This window comes from Danio aesculapii, chromosome 17 (assembly GCF_903798145.1).
Source record: "Danio aesculapii chromosome 17, fDanAes4.1, whole genome shotgun sequence".
Lineage (NCBI taxonomy): Eukaryota > Metazoa > Chordata > Actinopteri > Cypriniformes > Danionidae > Danio > Danio aesculapii.
Window position 1 is genome coordinate 4,780,256 of NC_079451.1, and position 25,325 is coordinate 4,805,580.

At 35.5% G+C, this 25,325-nt stretch overlaps 1 protein-coding gene across 1 annotated transcript; it reads right to left on the bottom strand.

Moving 5' to 3' along the window:
* Nucleotides 1-561: 561 nt before the first annotated feature.
* On the bottom strand, nucleotides 562-21,625 carry slc39a9 (solute carrier family 39 member 9). The gene is made up of 7 exons (XM_056477228.1): nucleotides 21,013-21,625; nucleotides 16,923-17,031; nucleotides 11,664-11,864; nucleotides 11,497-11,565; nucleotides 9,360-9,445; nucleotides 7,361-7,495; nucleotides 562-2,540 (listed from the first exon to the last, which is right to left on the bottom strand). Exons 1-7 carry the CDS (start codon nucleotides 21,106-21,108, stop codon nucleotides 2,307-2,309), a joined length of 930 nt encoding a protein of 309 aa, XP_056333203.1. The 5' UTR covers nucleotides 21,109-21,625; the 3' UTR covers nucleotides 562-2,306.
* Nucleotides 21,626-25,325: the final 3,700 nt, after the last annotated feature.

Here is a 25,325-nt window from a genome sequence, read left to right on the forward strand (position 1 = left end):
AGCTGCATGACTTCCAATGGCTTTGACCCTAACCCCTCATTGCATACCTATCTTGATAAAAGTCTAACAGGACTATCCTAGTCACAGTGTGTTAAAATTGCATGTGGGACTCCCATGCCCAGGTTTAGCCTTGATAAAAGCATTTTGGGACAAATTATCCCTGTTGCAGAGTATTAAAAATGACATGCGGGAGGAAAACACGGTCTCTACTACAGGTGGCTTGTCAAGTCCACTCAACTGTATGAGGAACAATCAGAATTGCACAATGTTTTCCCATTAACATGGATAGTGTATAAGAAAGACTGAAATGTCAGAATATAATTTTGTCATATATAGAGAAAGGGCCCAGATTGCTGCCAGTACCCAAAGAACACAACTGCTTTGGTCTTAATCACTGGACAATTGCTCATATTTAGTTCACAATGACTCATTTTTTTAAACAATTACTCATTTCTCAGTTATTTGCTTCATTTATTCACAATATTAAAATATTTCTTACACAGCAATCTCAAATCTCATTAGACAGCCAAAAAAAAAAACATTCAGCAAGATTTGCATCCATTAGAAAAGAAATTAAGTTTATTCAAATCATGAACAGAGAGTTTTGCAACCACTTTAAGCTAAACAAATTCCCAAAAAATAAGGCAAAATTCTCTTGTGGAATGAACACAAAACAGATTTACTTAGAAATTATTCAAGGTCCTGCTTCTTTAAATCTCTATGCCGTCATTGTTTATTTCAGAAGCTCTGGGATCAGTCAGAATAAGTCAATATGGCACATTATGTCATGTGTGTGTGTGTGTGTATATATATATACAATTGTCTGAGGTTTAAAAATTTCTCTAAATTTCCCTTTTAAAGAAGTCATAAAAGAAACATTATCTACATGCCCTAAACGTCAGCAGATCTTCCACAATTCGAGGTTGACAGTGCACTTGACTTGTGCACTACAGTAAGATAAGCGTGCTACACAGCTAAAAGCATTAATACAGCTTTCATTTACTGTAGACTGGAACTTTTTTAAGAGCAGGAGAGCAACGATTTGCAAACCAGAACCATAATAGTTTGCTGGTGTCAACGTTTGCCTCAAATATCTCATAACACTTTCTTATTCAAGCTTCAGAGGAAACCTTTAGGTAACTTGGAGACAAAAGAGCAGCGAAAAAATTAGAAACCCTCAAATTCTCTTTAGATAATGAATAAGAGCCATATAAAAATGGAAGTATCGACCTGTTTTCCTACTCATCAGCTAAAATGAGACTAAAGCTATTCTGGATATCAGCATCAAACAGGATGTCAAAGAGAGAATTTGTTATTTTTTACAGAGAATACATATTTACAGTACTCAGGCTCTGCTCTGAGCAGGCATCACAGTACAAAACATCTGACTGACCAATGGTATCCTCTGTTGAGAATTCAACAACCAATCAGGTTTGAGCAATGGCAAATAATAAAGCTATACATGCGCTGAACTACACAGAGCAAAACGTCCATCCCCTAAACACTAAACATTTCAAGTGTCATTTAAGAAAATAATAATTAAGCAACTGTCTGGTGAGTAAGATGTCATCATTTTCCTCTGACCACATTCTTACATTTCTATGATTTGTTAGAAAAAAAAAATTACGTTTTCTTTTAAAAAGAAGTTTATTTATATAAACTTCATTTTACCTTGTGTAATGGGAAAATAAATCCAGTTAAGAAATTAAAAAGAAAGGGAAAAAACATGCATATAAAAAGAGCTAGTTTAAGGTGACAATCTCATCCATGTATGCTTACCCAAAATGCAATTTGACCAGAAAGTATATATATAAAACCAACAAACCAAAAAAGATGTGCAAAAATGGGACAATAAACTAAAGAAAAAGCATAATAGACCCTGGACCCATGAATTTAATGTCTTTGTAAATGTCTGGACATTTTCCATATAAAGATCAACAGAACACCAAATCTAAAGTATACATGACAACCAAACCACAACTGATTCTTTTTAAACCAGCACCATGGAAGCAAAAATAAAGAGACTTGGACACATGATGTATTTATTCGTGTACAGTATTCGTAATCTGTCATCCCACAATGCTTTTCAGGAGTGTCAGGGCAGTCCATCCCAGAAGTCCAGTGGTGCTTCTCAAAATCCGGTTTCTGACTGCAAAGTTCCTGCAATGTTCACTCCAACCACCAACCTGAAGAAACCGACTTGATTCAAACCACTTCTGTGAGGTTGTTGTTTGGCCGATGCTGTTTAAAGTTCCATTCGCACTTTTCAAGCTTTCTGCTTCTGATGATATTTCAAGTAAAGAACACTAGTGCTGGTGACCAATGGACAGAACCAGAGGAATCAGGCATCCTAGAACCAGAGCACCGACTTCCACTTTGCTGAGTCCCTTCCCTGCGCTCCCCCCAGGCGAGTGGCTGTGGCCTCCCATCCCACCAACTTCTGGAAGAACGTGAACAGTGGCCACGTACAGAAAAGTGCCGGCGGAGAACAGCATGGCCACACCGGTGGCGTTGACGTCTGAGAGAGCCTCTTTACTGCTCTGGACGGATGAAGAAATAAATGTTAGGTCAGAATGGTAAGAAACTTCATTAATGCTTAATTTATACTGACCGTGTGTCCTAACTACACACGGCGCAACAAGATTACAGGGACAAGCAATTTGGTTGTTTGCACCAAATGCCACATGATTCTTCAAGAAATGGTAATGGTTATAATTTAACCAATACATATTTAACACACAAAGGAGCAGTTGTGGACTAACAGTTAGTGAATTGAACCCAAAGGTTGCTGGTTTGATTCTCGGTACCGGCAGAATTTGAAGGTGGGGGGAGTGAATGAACCTCAATCTCTTCATCTTCTATACCCAGTTGAGGTGACCCTGAGCAAGGCACCTAACCCCTAATAGCTCCCCAGGTGCTGTAAACAATAGTTGCCCACTGCTCACAGTGCATTTGTGTGCATCCTTTGCACACACAGACGAAAAAGTGGTAGTGAGAGGACCAATTTCGACTATTGGAAATCACTGCAGGCACCCTGATCATGCTTGCATTCCCACTGCCAACAATACCCTTATTTGGTAGGCATGGTGTATGCCAGAATGTTGTGATTGATAATTATCACTCAAAGAAGAAAGCAGTACAGGTGTTCACATATCACAGCTGTTGTGCAATCAAGGGAATTCTCAGGGCAAATGGCATCATGTGAGAATAGCTGGCAAGGAATGGAAGAGAAGTTCATGATTTTAAATATACTAAGGTTTTAAGAGTAAAAGCACTGTTACCGTGCATACCAGCTCTCTTAAGGCAGGCACACTCCAAGACAACTGTGTTGCCGCTCACGTCTGGTTCCATCTGAACCAAAAAGTTGCTCATTTACACACCAAGCGGATAGCATTCTGTGCCTGCATGGGAGGACATGTTTTCCGCACCTGTGGATGGCAGAAGTCCGTTTTCTAGTTCAGAATGGGAAACTGGAACTGGAGCTCCAACGTTAACCCAATGAAAGGTAAAAGCGCAAAACACAATTAGATATCTGTGTGTAAGGCCAGCCTCAGCTGCATCTCGACACCTCTGCATTAAAGGACGCACTACACTTTGCAGTTAAACACACAGACTAGGGGTTTGGTATTTGGAATTTGGTATCAGTTCAGTAAGGGATCATAACCGGTTATTACGTACCGACATCATTTTTCTCAAATCCGCTATGTCAAGGTAGCATACTATGGTGAGGGAGGTGAGCACGAGTAATTAAATGATCCAACTATGTGAAAAGGAGACAACTGTGTACAATCCACTGCTCGAGTTTGATGGGACTTCCATCAAAAGTTTGATGGGTCTTTTACTGACACTGAGGTACAGAAAAACCCAGGAGCTCTTATTTCATTGCTAGGGAAATAAAGGCTCCATCTCTCTCCTTCTCTCTCATGGTGGACCTTTGGCCTGGTGATGTGCTCTTGAGGTAAGGGTTCCTCTCCTCTCTTGTCTGTTACAGTGATACTTGTGTCTGCAGAACAAGATTTCTTCACCACGTCTATAATGGATCATTTGATCGGCTTGGCCATTCTTAAGTGTCCATGTCTTTGCTTGGTGAATAGAGGTGATAGCAAGAGCCAATCACAACCATGTCTGTTGAGCGTGTGAACACAATGGCCAATCATAGGTTTTGAAGAACTTTCTCAACAGAGCTCAAAATGCAAGCAGGATTATTATTTAGATTTGTGTATGTGTTTTAAATGCTACCGTCATCTTCTGTGCCTGTACTTGTACGTGTTTTGTGGCCAAATTCAAAAAGTGTGTTTTCTTTGAGCAGGTAAAATGAAAGCTACAATAATGTAAAATAAAAAGAGTGTAAGAAGAGCAACACCAACGGACCATGATAAACCGAAATATCGAATTAAACCAAATCAATGACATGACAATTATAACTGAACTAAACCTTGAGACAAGTGTAAGTTCACACACCTAACACACACACACAAACAAGAATAGTTTTCTGCTTGCTGGTCAGTTTGCTTTTGATTTAAAGTTTCACGTATTAATTCTTTCGTTGCATAGACATTAATGTCTTTTTTGCTGTAATTATCACTCTTATTTAATACCCTGATATATAAAGTAAACTAGTAACAAGTAAAAGTAACAACGTTTTTACTGGGGCAGAGCAGATTTTTCTATGGGATTTAGTGAGGCCACCTAGTTACACACCTAGCATTTGTGTGTATACATATTTTGAAATTAACTGAAAAAAAAAAAAAACCCAGATCATTCACGTTTAGATGCAAAAAGCCGCTAAACGCCATTTCTGCTAAAAAAAATGAGATAATGACATTGAGTGAATGCTAAATGCATGTAGTACATGTTTAACAAATAGATTAGCTTCTAATCATCTAAATTCCAGCATCAGTGCATTTGGAAATAACAGTTTGTTGGCATAAGCTGCTAAACGCCACTTGCCTTTGACAGCAAAAGCCGTTATATCCCGAAAACCAATCAGAAGGCGCGAATCAAATCATATGTTTTCGAAGTAGCAGCGCACGGATACACCGGCTTTGAGGATGTTTTATTCCGCTTTCAATTTTAAAAGATCGAGTTTGATGAACTGCATGAGCCTGTCTGACTGTCAGTGAATGGCAAATGAAAACGTCCCATATCTCAAAACTCTGTGCATTATAAGAAAAAGAAAACACAATGTAGAGTCGGAAGTGTTCCATGCATTCGAACCGTTTTTTGCGCAGCGACGCTACTTTGAGTCTGATTTACTATACATTAAACGGCAACTTCATTTCATGAAAGACGAAGTTAATATGCCTTATGGATGCTATGAGGATAAACAAGAGACGAAAAAGAGACCAAGATCTTGAGTATAGTGAGGATGAATAAATGACAGCTTCTGAGAGACATCCTCTTTTTTTTGCACAGTAGGCCTACCTTGTGTTTTTTTTGCTAATGCAAGTTGTTTTAAAAGATAAATATAATGTATAAAACTATACATTATTTATATTACTTCAATAAATTATATATTTTTTTTATTAATGGACTGCACAGATATTGATGTTTCACAATGTTTTTACACTACATTATTGGAATCCAACAAGCTTGTTTACATTGCTCTACTTGCATTAAATCCAAATCCCAAATATCAGAAATGACAATAGATTAAGATTTAATGTCAGTTTTAATGTTATCGATTAATGCATTGACAGATTTCATTCAATGATTGTCCATCTGCTTGTCCCTGGTTTATCCTGCGTTACCACAGTGAAATGAACCGCCACTTACTTGTATGTATTTTTAATTTCAGGTGGTTTGTGTAATGTGTTTTATGTTTGGTAAAATAATCTCTAATTGCATCTTTAGTGATTTTCAACTAACATCACTGTCTTGTCCCGATAGGTGGATTTAGAGGTTTTTGCAAAAAAAGTACAAGTGGATTTAGCTGGTTGACGCAAAAGAAAATCTACCTTGTTAAAAACCAAAGAATTGTCTAAAGTGACATCTTTGAAAAAAAGTTATTTTATTAACTAGCTAGTAAACTTATCATTACATATAAAATGAAACTTCTAAACCTAATCAGAGGAGCCTGATAGTAAATGCTCATTTACAAGAAGAGATCTGATGGATTTAGAGGGTTTTGCATCTGAACTCTTCAATTCTAAAGTTATAATCAATTATCAATGTTAAATGCAACTTTTTATGCCCTTCACAATGCTTCATGTGAAGGTTGTTCTTGCCTTTATTAAAAACTTTGTGCACAATTTCCAACAAATGTGTCAGATATCTGTTGTTCTAAACTTCGTTGTTTACTAAATGTGTCTAAATCTAGTTATTTAAAATCCTAAATAAGATTCTCCAACTAACAATGGCAGACTTGAATAGTATTAAAACATTACTTTTATCTTCACATGGCAAGTATCAAATGTTGAGCAAATCTAGGACACAGAGTGGTAGAATCTTTTTTTTTTTGGCAGGTATTAAATATTCAGGACTGTTACAAGGATGATCGTTTTCATCTCGGCGGTAAAATCTGTGCATTTGAGCGATTTGCAGGCAGTCTTAAGAAACACAATGATGGGGTGTTTCACAGCAGGAGAGCCAGGGGTGAGTAATCTCCGCTCTGCCACCTTAGCGGTTCCCATGGCGATGCCAGGCCTGCAGGCCGCTCAGAAATCCAGTGTGGGCCTCCGTGGTGGTTACGTAACCCTTGTGAAGCATCTGAAGCTCAAGTGATGGCAATTAACACTGCCATTATAGGCTAATTATTAGACGTTACATAAAAGTACTAAAAACCTATATTCCAGGATGTAAGCCAATGCAGTGTGCATATATATTTATTCTTTTGTTACTGTTTTTTTTTTTTTAAATTATTTTCTGGCACCACTAATCCAGTCTTCAGCGTCACATAAAACTGAAGTTTATCCCTTTGAAGTTTATTACTCAATGCTTACCTATTATATATGTATTTATTATTTATTTATTTATCATATACTTATTAATTTGACAGTAAATAAATATTTAATGTTAATATTTCTATTTAATAAACTAAATTATTTTCGACATTATTGGTAAGAATACGTGTTTTAAGTACAGCAAATCAATGGTTTAAAACGTCTCTATTTTATTGTGTTCAGGACAAAAAGAACTTAAAAATGTAAAGGTTTTAAATCCGTAAGAGCAAAAATAAAAACCTTTGGAAACTAATTACATTGAAAAGAACTGGGCACTCTAAAATACAAAATATATAACTATTATTAATCTTGGATTCAATAAATGCCTTACATGTTTTAATATAAATATGTAAACCCAGTTTACTGTAAATAAAACTGACCTTAACAAGCTATGGCAACAAAAAGCTTCTTGTACATACCTGACTGAGTCCTACGTAGGTGACCATGGCCAAAACAGGGGCAGCCAGAGCAAAGACTAATAGATGTTTGCGTATACGGTTTCTTTCTAAACCTGCATGCATGAGGAAAGAGACAAGTCCAAATGCAGCAGGAGCCTGAAATACATGAAAAAACATATTAAAACAGACTTAATAAAATGTATTAAGAGGGTCATTTTAAACAATAAGGAATGCTTTGTTAAAACTTCAGTTAACAAAAAGTACACACCAAAAAGTCATTTTAAAGGGCACATAGTTTACCTCTTTTTTATGATTTAATATTAATATTATGGTTGTTCTGAGTGTGCCAGTTTAGGTTCAGTTTAAAACACAATTCAGATTTTTTTATTATAATGTGTTAAAATGTGTCATGTTGGGGGCGTGTCCACAGCTCGCTGATTTAGGGGTGTGTTGCTCCACATGTAGACTAGTTTTGGCTCCCCGCCCAACGTAGCAAGGGGGCGGGGCTATGAGCTCACCCGCTCTGTGTTTGCAACACAGACAGGCAGACTGAAAGGAGCAGGAGAGGATCCGCATTCAGTCGTACATGTACGGCTCGGACACAGACCAAGCAGAGAGTACAAAATCATTTGTGTCTTTGGACAGTTTTACAGCCAGCTGTGTGCTAGTTTCAAGTGCCGAGCTTGTACACAGAAACTAATAACCACGCACACTGAATTAACTTTGACTGAGGCACCGGATGCGCTGCTCGAAGCCGCGACACGGCACACCAGACACTCTGTAGCGCGGCAGAAACATGAAGTGTCCCGAATCGTCGCGCCACGCATTTTTGAATTCTAAACATAGGTTTCTGCAGCGGTCCGCGGCGCCCAGCCGTCGACTTAATTGTACCCTGATAGAAACCTATGTTTAGAATTCTAAAACGCATGCTAGTTAAGATCACAGGGAGCTTCTGGGATCGCAAGAAATGCAAACGGCTGAAGTATAAGGTAGACTCAATGAGAAGTACACATGTTTGCAAACCTACCTAAACATACAACCAATAATTCCGATTAGAGCGATAATGTGGAGAATATTGCTCTTGTGTTGAGCCCAATGAGCCTTGCATCTAAAAATAGAGCTAGGGTGTTCCTTTAGTGATATCGCTTCGACTCACGCTGAAAATGGCGGACGTGAATCAACAAACTGAGGATATAATGAGGCGCCTGTCAATCAATATTGGTGGGCGGGGGGACCGCACTCCTACGTAAAGTTGCGGTCGATCTGAAAACCGCTCCAATTGGTCCACCGTTTTTTATGTTGTTAAATTGGAAAAAAAAGCACTGGGTGTGCTTATATCACCCCAATATGACGGTCTATACACTATACATGCACATATGTCTGTTCAAACAGCTTGAAAAGTAGATTTTTTTTTTTACCATAGGTGCCCTTAAGCAAATTCAAAAACATTTATAAAATGTAAATAATTAATAATAATAAGACTAAAGGCTTTTAAGAGGGCAAGTGCTCACTTTCATAGATCTTTAACTAAAACTTTTTTTCCATATTTCAGTCAAATTATTCACACATTTTGAAAGGGAACATTTTTAAATCAACATTTACAACTAAAAAGAGTAAAAGACAAATTATACCATTATAATATGATTTACTATACTAATGCATTTAAAGGTACCATATGTAATTTGCACCAGAGAGTGCATATTTACAACAAACATAGGCATAGGCTGATGACGCCAAGACCAAGTGTGGAATCATGAGAGTTGTGGTCTTCATTAGATGGGATGCATACATATTGTGCATTTAATACAAAATAAAACAAACATAAAATACACAATGTTGCATGGTTTGTGGTATAAGCAAACAAATTTGTTTTAAGCATGTACCTTTCTGTGTTTGCTTGGACAAAGTATTTGATTCGATATGATCAGATTGTTACTAGCTAAAAACTAGCTATATTGACATTAAACTACAGTGGACGACAAGTGTAGAAAAACTTTAACTTCATTAAGGTTGACTGTACCTTATGCAACATAATCGCCACAAATACAATCAGCTGGACGCTGGTCTGAGACGTGGATGCAGCCGCTCCCAAAGCAACACCATCAGCTGGAGACACAGAGGGAAACAAATATGATTATTGGTCAGATTTACCAACACAGCATTTACAAGTCTGATCAATACTCAATGGACTGCAGAGTTTATAAATACATACACACACACATACACGCATACATACATACATACACACACACACGTACACGCATACATACATACACACAAATATTTATTTATATATATATATATATATATATATATAAATATATATATAAATATATATATATATATATATATATATATATATATATATATATATATATATATATATATATATATATATATATATATATATATATATATATATATATATATATATATATATATATATATATATATATATAAAGATGCAAAAGCCACTAAATGCTGCTTCCGATAAAAATGAGCTAATGACATTGACAAATGCTTTAGGCAGGTAGTTCGTATAAAACAAATATTTTTGCTTCAAATCAACAAAATCCCAGCATCCACCCATTGGGAAATAACTTGTTTAATTGTTAATACAAAATTTGTTTGCAAAAGCCGCTAAACGCCACTTGCCTTTGACAGCAAAAGCTGCTATGTCCTGAGAACCAATCAGAAAGCACGAATCAAATCATGTGTTTCATTGTACCAGCGCACAGATATGCCGGCTTTTATGAGGAGACTGTTTTATTCCGCTTTCGATTTCGATTTTAAAAGATGAACTGCATGAGCCTGTCCAATCGTCAGTGAATGGCAAATGAAAACATCCCTTACCTAAAACTCTGTGCATTATAAGAAAATTAATACTTTAATAATACAATACTTGACAGATTTCATTAATTCATTTACCTTATAATCCCTGGTTTATCAGGAGTTACAACAGCGGAATGAACCGCCACTTACTTGACAGATTTATGTATTTTTCATTTTAGGGTGGTTTGTGTAATGCGTTTTATGTTTGGTAAAATAATTTCTAATGGCATCTTTAGTGATTTTTCAACTAATGCCACTGTCTTGTGTCAATAGGTGGATTTGGAGGTTTTTGCAAAAAAAGCACAAGTGGATTTAGCTGGTATTGGCGCAAAAGAAAATCTACCTTGTTAAAAACTTAAGAATTGTCTAAAGTGACATTTTTGAAAAACAGTCATTTTGTTTACTAGCTAATAACCTTTTCATTAACTATAAAATAAAACGTCTAAACCTAATTACAGGAGCTTGATAGAAAATGCTCATTTACATAAAAGAGGTCCAATGGATTTAGAGGGTTTTGCATCTGAACTCTTCATATATATATATATATATATATATATATATATATATATATATATATATATATATATATATATATATATATATATATATATATATATATATATATATATATATATATATATATATATATATATATATATATATATATATATATTTTTTTTTTTTTTTTTTTTTTTTTCTTTATATTTGTTTTACAACATTACAATTGTTTTTTACTAACCACAAAATTAAAACTGAAAACAAGGTTAAAATAAAACATTTGCATAATTAATATTAATGTCATTATCTAATACATTTTTCCATTGTATTTGGGAAAATTGTATTTTTACACCTAAAGGCCTAAAACTACTGGGTCATTTTGGAACTAAGAAATGCTGTTTTTTAAATGAGTTTCTTTTACATTTTTAAATGTAAATGATTGAGAATTACTTGACGCTTTGTTACACAATCTTCTAAAAATCATTAGACTATGACGATTTGGTGCCCCTAAAAATATCCTAATCAATGTAAAATTCTGAATTATTTTCAAATAGTCATCTTGTGAAATAATATTCATATGACAATATATATTGCAGAAAAACTAAATATTGCAGCATCAGTTTTTTACCAATATCATAAATTCTGTCATAAAATAAATTCTGAATAAAATAAAAATTAAATGAATTATATAAAAAAAGTCTACATGTTGTCCAATAAGGTATAGAATAATGAATATGACTCCACCGCAATGTGAACCAATCCAAATAACATATTAGACTGAACATATTTGAACATCTAAAGATGTTTAAACCTTTTTTAAGGCCTACCTGCAGCATGGACGACCAATCCGAGTGTAGTGGTGACTTTAGAGCTGGCAGCCCTTGCTGCTTCTGGATCTAAAAATGTGAGAACAGAGATTCAAACACTACACAGCATTAAATTACAGCACTTCATTTTGTCAAGCAGAAAACAGTGGTATATGACATTCACCGACCCTCACTGCTGTGCATGTGTGCGCTGCCAATCTGATCCACCAGCAGCATGAAGACGAAGCCCAGCACTAGAGAAATGCCAATGTAAGCGTGGAGCTGCTCGTGACTATGGCTGTGTTCACCGCTGGGTCTCACCACTCCTTCTGCAACCTTCTGCTCAGAAACTTCTGCTTCCACCTGCCCATGGCCATGGTTGTGCACACCTACACCAAAGTCAACCATTGAATAAGTTATGGGGACTAACTAATTATACCACTAGCTTAATTTCTGTAAACAGCAACTAGCAGCACAATGCATCAAAATGCTACAAAACCTTTTAAATAGCTATGTTTCCATCTAAAGATATGAATTAGACATATGTGCAGAAGTGGAATATCTTATAAATCATTTGCAAATCAGTCACCGTTTCCATCCAACAAGACAAGGAGAACAAAACCATCACCTTCTTATAAGCTGGCACCAAATAAAAGAAAAAAAAAAAAGGAATTTGCTGTGGTAGGAGAACACACTGGCCTTTTTAATTTAATAAATTACCTGTGTAAGAGGCTAAATTATTATATGCGTTTGTTTACATGACAAAACATGTCTTTTTGACTCAAGAAGGTCCATACTGGCTCCCAAGGCAGATACTGATAAGATCAGGGCCTGGTGTGTGGACTTTGGGGGTTTTACGATGTGTTCACATGTTGATTGGTCAGTTTGAATGTCTCAACATTTGGGCTTTAGTCACATGGTCAAGAAAGATACAAAATAGATAGTAAAACGCTGATCTGTCTCTTTTTCCTGGCCTGTCTTTCCTCCTCTGCTCCTCTCCTCCTCTGAATCTTCTTTGACTCTACTGTAATCAGGCTAACTTCTGGGCCTGCTCTCTTTGTCTCTCTCTCCCTCCCCGTGTCTCTCCTGCTACCTCTTGTAACTTTAATTATACATTTAAGCTGGGTACAATTTATATCATATGCTTTATCAATCCATATTTGATCATTTTATACAGTTATTTTGTAACTAAATCAGTTGTAACCATACAGAATTATTGTCATTAAATCATCTAATTTTCAAGTATTTGTGAATTACTTTTGATTTAACATCAACACTTAACTGCATATGCATATGCATATGCATATGCATAATACAATACAATCACATAATATCAACGCTCTCCCACATTTATAGCTATTAATACTGATATAAGATTGCAGAAGAACGGTTTGACTAGAATGTACAGTTTTTTACCAACAATACTGATTAACTTTTTAGTCATTCGGCAGAACTACAGTTCGAACCGCTGTGGTAATTAACCCATTCCTACACCTGCACATATTAAATGTATGCGCATGTTCAAAATGTATGCACATCTTGGGGTTTCCAAAATGTGCATAAAAAGAAGTGGATGGAAACATTTAAAAATTTGAATAGTGTATAGCAGGTATTATATTTCATTTGAATCTGTTATACTGACCCAGTAAACATTTATTATTATGCACAACACTTTGTGCTTGCTATGAAAAAAAAAAACATATCTATTGTTGTAATCATAACTCTACAATGTGATATGATCATTGAAATGATTTGCCGGTTTCACTTTTATTTCCGAGTGCGCTCATGTCATCGCTGCTGTCAATCTGAGGGAAAAAAAAACACACATGCAAATCATACTTCCCGGCCACCGTAATTGTTTGGGAGCCACGCGGGAAATGCAAAACAACATTACAAAGTGTGAAACACTTTTACGATGCTCGAGACAAATTTACATTTTGGAAAACACTTTTACCTATCGTAAGACACAATTATATAGAAAAAACTATTGTACTAAGAATGAAACAAATGTACATTTTAGAAAAAAATTTACAAGACGCAAAACATTTTACCAGTTCCGAAACAAATTTACAATGACAGATTCTTTATGGAAAGGGAATGTACCACACACCGGAACTGACGCGGAATGTACCACACACCGAAAATATCAGCTCGTGACTTTCTAGACACAGGTTAACACGAGTCTACAACTATAAAAATCATGGTTTGATCAACACGATAAAACATTGTTTTGTCATTTAGAGCTATTCTGAGAAAAATATCAGCGTGAGAGTATGTAAAAACAAGTTAACTTGAGTCCACAACTACTGCACGACATATGCTGACTGATAAAGATATAAAAACCGACCTCACTGTGTAGTCCTAAATAGCTCAGTTAGATAGGTCCATTGATACTCGTGCGGAACCTTTTGACTTGGGTTTGAATCCCGTTGATGACATGTCAATTATAATCATTTCTTTACATTAAATTTGGTTATATACTGTTCTGCTACACAAATATTAAAATCAATAATGTTTACACCAAGTAATAAGAATCGTTAAAATATTGAACACATTGATGCAGTAGGCTATTTCTGGTGTTTCCGTCTGCTCCGCGTCTTTTAGAAACTCCAAACACCGACCAAACGTAGTGCAAAATCGCGTTAAGCTGCTCATGTGTTTGCCACAAAACAACCCTCGACTGCCGTCCATGTTCGCTCACCATAAACTTTATTTACACCATGTACTCCACAATACGAATTTACCGCGCTCACCACCATCGACAACAACACTTTTCCCCGCGTCACTTCTTGTGTGTGGTACATTCCGTGTCACTTCCGGTGTGTGGTACATTCCCTTTCCATAAAGAATCAGTAATTGTAAATTTGCTTCGGAACTGGTAAAAGTTTTTTGCGCCTTGTTAATTTTTTTCGAAAATGTAAATTAGTTTCGTCCTTGGTAAAATTGTTTTTCCTATGTAATTGTGTCTTATGATATGTAAAAATGTTTTTCAAAATGTAAACGCTTCGTAAAAGTGTTTCACACTTTGTAATGTTGTTTTGCACTTCCCGGCCACCGTAACAATCACTCTGTGTAGCAAACTGAACATTTTTTACAACTTTATTACGTATTGTTCACAGCCTATGCAGGTTCTGTTTACTAAAGTCATCACTGGCGTGCATGCGCGCATCCTCTCGGTAGTAAACAGTGCGTCAGCTCACGTGTGATTTCGCTGCTGCGAATACGTCATTAAATTAAGACAGAAATTACATTTGTGAGTGAATTATATCGTACAAGTACAGTATATCAGTGTTTCCCAACCCTTTTCCTGGAGGCACACCAACAGTACATATTTTGGATGTCTCCCTTACCTGACTAATTAACTTCAGGTGTTGGAGTCTCTTCTTATGTTCTAATTAGGTGATTCGGGTGTGTTTGATTAGGGAGACATTGAAAATGTGTACTGTTGGTGTGCCTTCAGGAACAGGGTTGGGAAACACTGCAGTATATGACACTTAAACATAAAACAATGTGAAGACTTGTGTGACCACCTGTACCTTTCTCTTCTGACCTTGAATTCATAATAGGCTGAATTTTAGAAAAGCTGGATTAAGATCATGTGTAGGGTTGAATCGAGATCGCAATCTTTTTTTGATTAATCGTGCAGCCCTATTTCTAAACATATATATTTATGTTTCATATTTATATTCATTATCTAGCTCCTTATCTAGTCAAGTTATCCTATTTCTAGACAAAAAAAATCTTATTGATCTTGTTTTAAGCATAAAATACTATTCAATATCAAATTCTGTAAGATCATTGTGATTGTTTTAAGATTATTCATCTTCTATTAAAGATTACGGATCTTCCATTATTCATTCTTCTTGGTAAATAAGGCTTAAAGTAATGTTATTCACCTGCAAATTTTGCTGAATTACAAGCAGACATAAATTAAGATCAGCACTTTATTTTTAAGCCTTTATTTTAGCTGCAATAACATGTTTAAGTTGGCCAATTAAAAAAAAAAAGCTTAATCACACTTAAAAACTTGATCTTTAATGACAAAATTAATTCTGTAATATTTGGTTTTAGTAGGATTGTGCTTTTTGAGAAACTACAAATAATAAATTTGCATTGTAACAACTGTCAAGTCTTGAATAAAAATGGGGAAAAATATACAAGTATGTGTGATCTGGATTTTCATTCATCCAATAATCTTGGCTCATTAAGCTAAGAGGAATTCTCCTGTTTAGTAAGTAGTTTAAAAGCTTTAGAACATGAAATTAAAAAGCAATTTAAAAGCTAGTTTTAAAATAATTTGATTAAATGCACTGCATGGAATAAATGCCGAAATACTTATTTTAAAGGGCACCTATGGTGAAAAATCAACTTTTCAAGCTGTTTGGACAGAAATGTGTGTAAGTATAGTGTATAAACTGTCATATTGGGGTGATATAAGCACACCCAGTCCTTTTTTTTCCAAGTTTAACAACATAAAAACGGTGGACCAATTGGAGCGGTTTTCAGATCGACCGCAACTTTACGTAGGAGTGCGGTCCCCCCGCCCTCCAATATTGACAGCTGCGCGCATTAACATGTCCTGGTAGTCACGTGTATAGTCATATCAACAAGAGAGGACGAGCGCAAAGCAGCCGGGAATAAAAGGTCTGTTCAGTTCACTAGGATCATCAATCATTATCAAATGTGATCAAGAGTGAGTTTCACAAGTTTAAAATGTTTTAAAACAGAGCACGTGTGTGTAGATTACTAGCCTTAAAGGGCCAGTACATAAAAACAGCAAAACCTTTTTTCCAGCTATAATATAGACACTTCAAACAGCTATAATAAATAATCTGTAGGGGGTTTTGAGCTGAAACTTTACAGACACATTCTGGGGACACAAAAGACTTATCAAATATGTAAAAAGGGGTATCCTATGTGCCCTTTAAGCCATTCCTTTTCTTTACTAATGCCTGGGTAACTTTTCTTATTTCAAGAAATGTCACTAAGTATAATTAGCTTACTGCACTGGCAGATCATTGACTTGTTCATAGGCTAGTCTACATAGTCTAGCATGTGAAGATTCAAACAGATACAAGTGTCCATAACAGATCAAGATTTACACATGGACACTTACGAAAATAAATGTTTTTTTTATTATTATTATTTTACTTGATGCTTTGTTTGTTTGCTTGCTTTAATGCCATCTCAACAGCATTGGCTACAGTATATTCATGACAGTGTATTCATTGAATACTAAATATTCAATATATAATACACATCAGTCATATAAGTGGATCAGTTTGATCAATGAGAGATAATCTAAAATTCCGTCAGACGACACCTTTTTAAACAATTCCCTTAAAAAACATTCTCTAGCATCATTTAAATATACACATTGTGTTAAAATGTTTTAAAGAAAAAGAAATGGAATTGATGCATTGACTGAAATGTAACCTGAAGCTCACCTTCCAGCATTTCCTCATAGAGAGCATGGACTCCCTCTGGTATAATGACAGCCAGTGCAGTGCCACACAACAGCCCTGCTCCCAACACTGTCACCAACTTCAGCTTCTCCTGAGCACATAAAAGCAAACACAAAATCATGCATTTCAATGGATGGATGGATGGATGGATGGATGGATGGATGGATGGATGGATGGATGGATGGATGGATGGATGGATGGATGGATGGATGGATGGATGGATGGATGGATGGATGGATGGATGGATGGATGGATGGATGGATGGATGGATGGATGGACAAACAGACAGAGAGACAATAGAATATTGCATGTATCAATACAAAATGATAATCAAACAATTTTCCCTAGTTTTTTTCCAAAAAGTTTCATCTTTAGTTGCCATAAGTGTTACTGCAATATTTTATATTCGCACATTCATTGAATGACAACTTGTGACACCCTCCCTCTATTGTTTACAATGGTACTTTGAATATTCGGTCTGAGATAACATGTTAGTATGACTTTAAAACAATATTAGAATTATTCAACTGACTGTAAACGATGTTGTACTTTGTCATTTGCTGCTAATATGATTTCCCTATTTAGAATTTGCAAAGAATCCTTTAATGAAATTATATTATTATATATCATATACAGAGAAAGTCTGAATGTGTGAATATAAAACCAACTTTTCTGGCGAAGGTTCTTAAGTGGGTGGTCGTGGGGCAACTGCAAGAACACCTGCAAGCAAACGCTTTGTTTGATGCATTTCAGTCGGGTTTTTAGATCAGGACATGGCACAGAAACTGCTTTAGTTAAGGTTGTAAATGACCTTTTCCTTATTGCTGATTAGGGGGCTTGTGGTATTTGAGTGCTTTTAGACTTAACCGCAGCTTTTGATACAATTTCTCATAGCATACTTTTGGACAGACTTCATAACTGGGTTGGTGTGTATGGGATTGTGTTAAATTGGTTTAAATCCTATCTGTCTGGATGTTCACAGTATATCTATGTGGGGGGGTCACAGATCGCGTATTGTTCCTTTATGTCACGGTGTCCCCCAAGGGTCAGTACTTGGTCCACTTCTCTTTATACACACACACACACACACACACACACACACACACACACACACACACACACACACACACATATATATATATATATATATATATATATATATATATATATACGAAAGTTTATGTAAATGCAAACTTTTGTTTTGAATACAATTAATGATTGTTTCACAGAACTACAGTGAAGTGAAATAAAGGCCTGAAGCAATAACTGCTGCTGAAACGTTTTAAAATGACTTTTCATAAAATAAAATTATTTTACTGCATTTGCTATTAAATATACACACACCTGCTATTCAAGGAACTTGAAAAGTAACATCTGTTTTTTTTAATAATGTTAATAAAGACTTTTTAACTTTTATGAATGCCTTGGATTTTTGATTTTGTTGTTTGTTGTTATTAACAATAACAGAGTTTTTGCAAATAACACAGATAATTATATCTTTAAATAAAGTATGACCAAAAACACCCAATCTTAATATTTGGTAACATAATAATTGCAGTAAATTGAAGTACTGGCCAGTTGCTTTATAGGAATCAGCATTCTCCACTAAAAACACAAGCTGTTGCGTCTTAGAGTATCATTAATAATTAAATCAATTTGACAAGGATTTAAGACACTACAGAGCTGTTTGAATAAGGTCAGCAATTGAGCTAAAGTTGGTTTCATATTTGCACATTCATTCAGTGACAGCTTGTACCATGCTCCCTATATTGTTTACCATGGTACTTAGAATATTCGGCTTGAAATCACATGCAAGTTTGACTTCAAAACAACATTAGTGCTATTTATTTGACCGTGAACAATGTTGTACTGTGATAGTCATTCACTGATAATATGGTTTCACTATTTAGATTTTTCAAAGAATACTTTAAAGAAATTAAAACCTACTTTACCTCAATTCGTCAGCGTAGGTGGCAAGTTAAACAGCTTGTGTCTAGTTTAAACTTTAAATTGATATCACTATCAACATTAAATATTTTAAGGCCATTTGTTCCTGGAATTTTAAAATCAGGGGTGCTCTTGCTTTTCTAGCTCTTAAATTGATAGAGGTAAAGTTGGTTTTATATTCACACATTCGTTCATTTCAAAGTCTCCATGTTGTTTACCATGTTACTTTGAATATTCGATCGGAATTAGTATGCAAGTATGTCGTCTAAACAACATGGACACTATCTAATTCACTGTAAACAATGTTGTACTTTGACAGTCATTTCCTGCTAATATGATTTCCCTATTTAGAATTTGCTAAGAATACTTTTCTAAAATGATATTAAGGAGAATGTCTGAATATACGAATATAAAACCAACTTTACCTCCATCTCAAATCGAGTCCTATATGGACTAAAAAGTCAAATGAAAATTAAATCTAAGCAAAAATAAATGCATACAGAAATAGAAAATAAACAAATGGAGCAATAAATAAAGACATAAATGGATAGATATACAGTACATTAGAAAATAATAAATACATTTGAAAAATAACATTTTAATTAATTAAAGATTAAAATACAACATAAATGACAAATGCATGCAGAAAAGAATAAATAAAAGAAAAAATAAAAGTAAATTGATTGAGTTAATTGAAATACAATATAGTAATATCTTTTATTTTTATACAGATAACGTTGTGTTATTTTTTCTATCCATTTAAAAAATTATATTAATAATATTAAAGGGTACTATGCTGTTTTTTTTTTTTTTTTTTTTAATAAAAATAAAAAATAAAAATCCTAGTAATGCAAAACATTTCGCTTGCATGGCACATATTCACAATTCTGATTGTTAATTATTTAGGCATCTGTTATTATTATTATTTTTTGCAGGTTCGGTGCTGCATAGTCCTAAGGAGATTCAGCAATCCACAGAAACAGAGGTAAAGTTGGTTTTATATTTGGATATTCAGACATTCTCTTTAATAATAAAATTTTAGAAAAGTATTCTTTGCAAACTCTAAATAGGGAAATCATATTAACAACCAATGATTATCAAAGTACAACATTGTTCAAAGTCAAATATATAGCGTCAATGTTGTTTAGACGACATACTTGCATGCTAATTCCGATTGAATATTCAAAGTAACGTGGTAAACAATATAGGGACTTCGAAATGAACGAATGTGTGAATATAAAACCAACTTTACCACTATTCCACAGTATTCATGTTGACCTGGCCAGAAATTACATTAGAAAATAATAAATACATATGAAAAATAACATTTTAATTAATTAAAGATTAAAATACAACATAAATGACAAATGCATGCAGAAAAGAATAAATGAAAGAAAAAATAGAAGTAAATTGATTGAGTTAATTGAAATACAATATAGTAATATCTTTTATTCTTATACTGCTAACGTTGTGTTATTTTTTCTATCCATTAAAAAAATTATATTAATAATAAAGGGTAATATGCTGTTTTTTATGTTTTATTTACACACCAATAGCAAAAAAAATAAAAATCCTAGTAATGCAAAACATTTCACTTGCATGGCACAAATACACAATTCTTACTGATATATATTTAGGTATCTATTAATATTATTTAATTTTATTTTAATTTTTTGCAGGTTCGGTCCTGCATAGTCCTAAGGAGATTCAGCAATCCACAGAAACAGGTAAAGTTAGTTTTATATTCGGATATTCAGACATTCTCCTTAATAATAAAATTTCAGAAAAGTATTCTTTGCGAATTCTAAATAGGGAAATCATATTGGCAACCAATGATTATCAAAGTACAACATTGTTCAAAGTTAAATAAATCGTGTCGATGTTGTTTAGACGTCATACTTGCATGCTAATTCCGATCGAATATTCAAAGTAACATGGTAAACAATATAGGGACTTCGAAATGAACGACTGTGCGAATATAAAACCGACTTTACCTCTATTCCACAGTATTGATGTTGACCTCGCCAGAATCACAGTTCTTAAAACCAACTTCCACCAGAAGCTGTCAAAGACTGCAAATTGAGAACAACAGTCTTAAAACGTAGTCGTGTCCATCCCAACTCACCTCAGAGAAGTTTACAGCCAACGGAATAGTTCCAGCCACATAACAGCCGATCAGCATCGACAGAGACAGCAGACTGATGGAGCTGAAGTCGTCCATTTCTGCTGAACTTCCACCGCTGACTCAGTTTGTAGATGACTGCAGGAGTTTAACAACAAACCCCGTGAAACCGGCCGACGTTTTGATGACAGCAGATCCTTCTAACTTGGATAGGTGCGTTAGCTGGTTAGCTAGCGAGATATAAACATTTATCCTGGGAGATCGCGATTAAACAATGACGTCTACAACTCATCTGCTGTGAATGCGGCTTTTGGGCTCTTTGTACATTGACCTGATCGATTATCTGAACGCTGTTGCTCAACTTTAAACACACAGAATCTCGTCACGCTTAGCAGGGGCTAAAATTCGTAACAACCAGGCTGCGAATAAACATGAATAAACGGATCCGCGAAGGCTCGTCACAGTCCGATTTTCTAACATCAAGCCGCGTTTAAGGTCATGATGATTCCCAAACAGGCGACACGGTTTGTCGCGATAAACTCAACTAGTTTTCTTTCTATTCCGCAGCATCAACCATACACTGAGCGCTAACTAGCCGATTGTGATGTTGGCAGTGTGAGGGAAGTACTTCCGAGCCACATCGCCGTCAAAACAAAAGCCACCCACCTCATCTGCATTTTACGTCATCGTTTAACACGTCGGCATTTACAAAATACAACTAAACGAAAATGGAAGACTAAGAATAAGAATCAACAAAATATTCGCTCTTCTGTTTTTTAACCCTTATTATGTCCTAAGATAGGACTTTTATGTCGTGGGCCTCGGTCACTCACGCACAACAGTAATCCTTTACTATAAAAGTTAACATTTCTTACACATTTCTTCTACCAGGTAGCTCTACTTATTTCTTAATTCATTTTAAATTGCGTTGTAGTCTGAAAAAAATATATATATTTCAATAATAAAAAAAGAATTCTGAAAGTGAGAATTTCCATGTGCTCTTAATTTTTATATATCCCATTTTCTAATTTCTCTTAAATGTAATATTTATTTATTATAGTTATTTTTGTTTATTAAAGCCATTCATTAACATTTTGTTTGGGGAAAAAAAAGCATTGTACTTTGTAACTATTATGATTAATTGTACTTATGATAACTCAATTTAGACCCACACGGAATCTGCGCGAGCAGAATTCTGCAGATTTTTAGCCCATCCTTATTTCTGTTTATTTACTTGTGTAAATGTGTGTAAATTTATATTTATTCAGTTTTTAAATTAATTACATTAATATTATTGACTAATATGAACATGTTTATTTGATTTATTTACAATACAGTGTGCAAAGTAATATTTTCTGTCTTTCAGTAGATCTATTATATGAGAGACTTGCTTTGTTTACCAAATAAAGTAAATCTAATTGGATTTGCATTTTAAACATTAAATACAAGTTAAAAATATATTATTTTTATTTCACATATTGAGGTTTTAGTTATGATACTACCAAAATAATTCTGCAGAAATCCGCAGATTTTTAGCAAAATTCTTCGCAGAAATAGCAAAGAATGTCAGCAGATTCCGTCTGGCCCTACTCATTATACATATTAACTGTGTCACAGTCTTCACTTACTCACTCATTCATGCTTTTAATTTACTCTAACGCATGTGTCATACTGGAGGGCCACAGCTCTGCATTGTTCAGCCTAATTGAGTCCTGCAGGCTTGCTTGAAACCTACAGGTAACTGTGTTAATCCTCCTATTATCCTTGGGGTCAATTTGACCCCATTCAAAGTTAAACATATGTGCATATATAATTGACATTTTTTGTTTTTTTGCTTCAGACTGAATGAATTTTCCTAATTTAATGGGGAAAAGTTGGTAAACATAAAATTAACATAATATTATTTTTTTAATGCCCTGTACACATTTTGTCACATCGGTGTTCTTTGGGAACAGTTTGACCCCAGGGTCTTTTAGCTGTATAAAACAAGAAATCTTTAAAAAAGTACACATATTTGTTTTAAGTGATATTGAGGTAACTATAACATGCTATGATTTCATAATATGCACAAAAATGTTATAAGTATAATAATAATAATAATAATAGAAAAACTAACACAATTATACCTGTAGTATTGTGAGAACCACTGACATTTCACATGACATGGGGGTAGGGGGAACCCTAATTCTTATGAGAACGTTGATATTTCTCATGCCATCCGGGATCGACACATTATCTTCCAAAAATGGAAAATTATTATGGTCCCGCTCCCCACTTAAACGGCAGGGTAGATAGACTAAAAATGGTTCCAGGGCCCACCGGATATGCTGTCAGTCATGTTTAAGACATAAAATCAGCATTCCAGCTTTTCATTACACCACCAATTGAAAATGATATACCTCAAATGACAAACTTAGAGGAGAGGAGGGTCTATGGGGACAGCTGGAAAAACTTTCATGTGACACTAACCTTTTGGCAAAAAAAAATAAAAATAATAAAAATTCATATTCTGGAGGTTTTAAATTTCAGGGGTCAAATTGACCCCTGAGGACAAAAGATGTTAGAAGAATTTAGGGTATTTAAAAGTAGGGTAAGTAGGGTACTTCAAAGTGCACACAGGGTGTTAAGGGTGCAATGGGAGATCTTGGAGAAGGACATTTTTTGTGGTCTTGGGGAGCGGTCTGGGTGAGTAAGCAGACTCGGATGATGGTTTGGGCATCATCTCATTCTTTCGCAAGTGAGCCACTGGTCTGTGTACTAGACGTTCTGTGCCCTTTGTAACTCACCATTTCCAGGTTTTTTTTTTTTTGCTCTCTCTCTCGCATTCTGGAGTTCCAAAAGTCATTTCCAAGAGTGGGAAAGAGATATGGAGGCATGCGGAGGTCCATGGGGGCCAGGAAGTTGAGGAGTAGAGAGAGAGCAGAGCTCTAAAGAAAAAAAAAATCCCAGATATTAATACCTGTACCACGTGTGACTGCTTAATCAGTCTGCCTTTATTCTCCATCAGTTGTCGCAGGAGAGTGATCACACAGACAGTAATACAGAAATACCCATAGGGCTATTATTATTTAAGGATATAGTGCTTGGAAATATGCAGGGAGGTGCGTTTTGTGCAGCAATGTTCAAGATCCATGGGTGGCGAGCCGGTGCTGAGGTGTTGGTCAAGGGTCTGCTGTAGAGAGGACGACACAGCATGAGTCCTGCTGTCATCATGCTCAATATCTTCTTTGTCAGCATCGGGTATGTACTTCTCTCTAAATGAGCTGCAGCTGTCCCCGATCGGTATGTGCCGTGTGCTGATTAGGGTGACTGAGCCATCTCCATGGTGACGCTGACAGAAGTTTGGCACACATGACATTACCAAACAGAACTGTGAACTGTTGAATAATGTTCAAACTGAATTTTCATACACTGAGGTGACCCAAACCCAAACAAAAGCTGGTTTTCAACCATTGTAAGACTTAGTCTGACAGTGGTCTGCTGCAGGTTGGGACCAAGCGCCCCAAGAAAGAAGATGGCTGTTGAAGTGCATGTGTACTTCAGTCCCCAAACCTTCTATGGTCTCAAGGCTGATGACTGGCAGATTCCTGTGAATATAGCTGGACTGCAAATTATGAGACCCTTAAACCACTATTTGTGAGAGTTGAAAAACCTCATAAGGCACTATTCACAAATTGTGTCTTTGGTGTGTGCAAGTTCATTATTTACAATGGAGGCATGTGGCCTGCAGGCTCAAAAAGGAAGCAATTTCCTTTGAGAGAACGGTTGATGGTTGCCTAGCTATGACAGATGCCACTTGAGCAGGAGCTTGAAAAGCTACATGCCTCGCACTTTCCACATGCTTTTAGTCACGATAAGTGAACAGCTCTTAACTCTAACCTGAATGATGAAAAGTGTAATTTATTAATTTTGTTTTACCTGCGCAGGCTGGTGATGTTATATATGTGGTTGTACCCCGTCCTGTGGTATTTTACATTGCATACACTATTCCATGGGCAGGGCAAGTGGCTTTTCAAAAGACTTACACATGCATCAGTTCCCGTTTCTACCGACCAACAATGTATACTGAAATTCAGACAAGCTGAACCACATACACTACATGTCAGAAAACCAGTGTGACAGTGAGACAAGGCCCCATTTCAGCCTCTGTGGGACCACTGGAGAAGAGCAGTGCAGAATATCAGTACAGTACATACTGGTCATTTGTGACTATGCCACACAATAGAGGAATTACCAACCTAAGTCACACATGAAGTCACACGGGTTCTTGGTTGCAAAAAAACTGTTGCAATAGCAAACATGTTGTGTTGTGCGGT

Bases quoted from the DNA above. Each gene is read 5' to 3' on its own strand.
- slc39a9 (XM_056477228.1), bottom strand. From the start codon at position 21,108: ATGGACGACTTCAGCTCCATCAGTCTGCTGTCTCTGTCGATGCTGATC. The intron at 11,566-11,663 runs GTCGGTGAATGT...TCACATTTTTAG, and splicing joins ACACATGCACAGCAGTGAGG to ATCCAGAAGCAGCAAGGGCT. The intron at 9,446-11,496 runs GTAGGCCTTAAA...CTGTGTCTCCAG, and splicing joins ATTGGTCGTCCATGCTGCAG to CTGATGGTGTTGCTTTGGGA.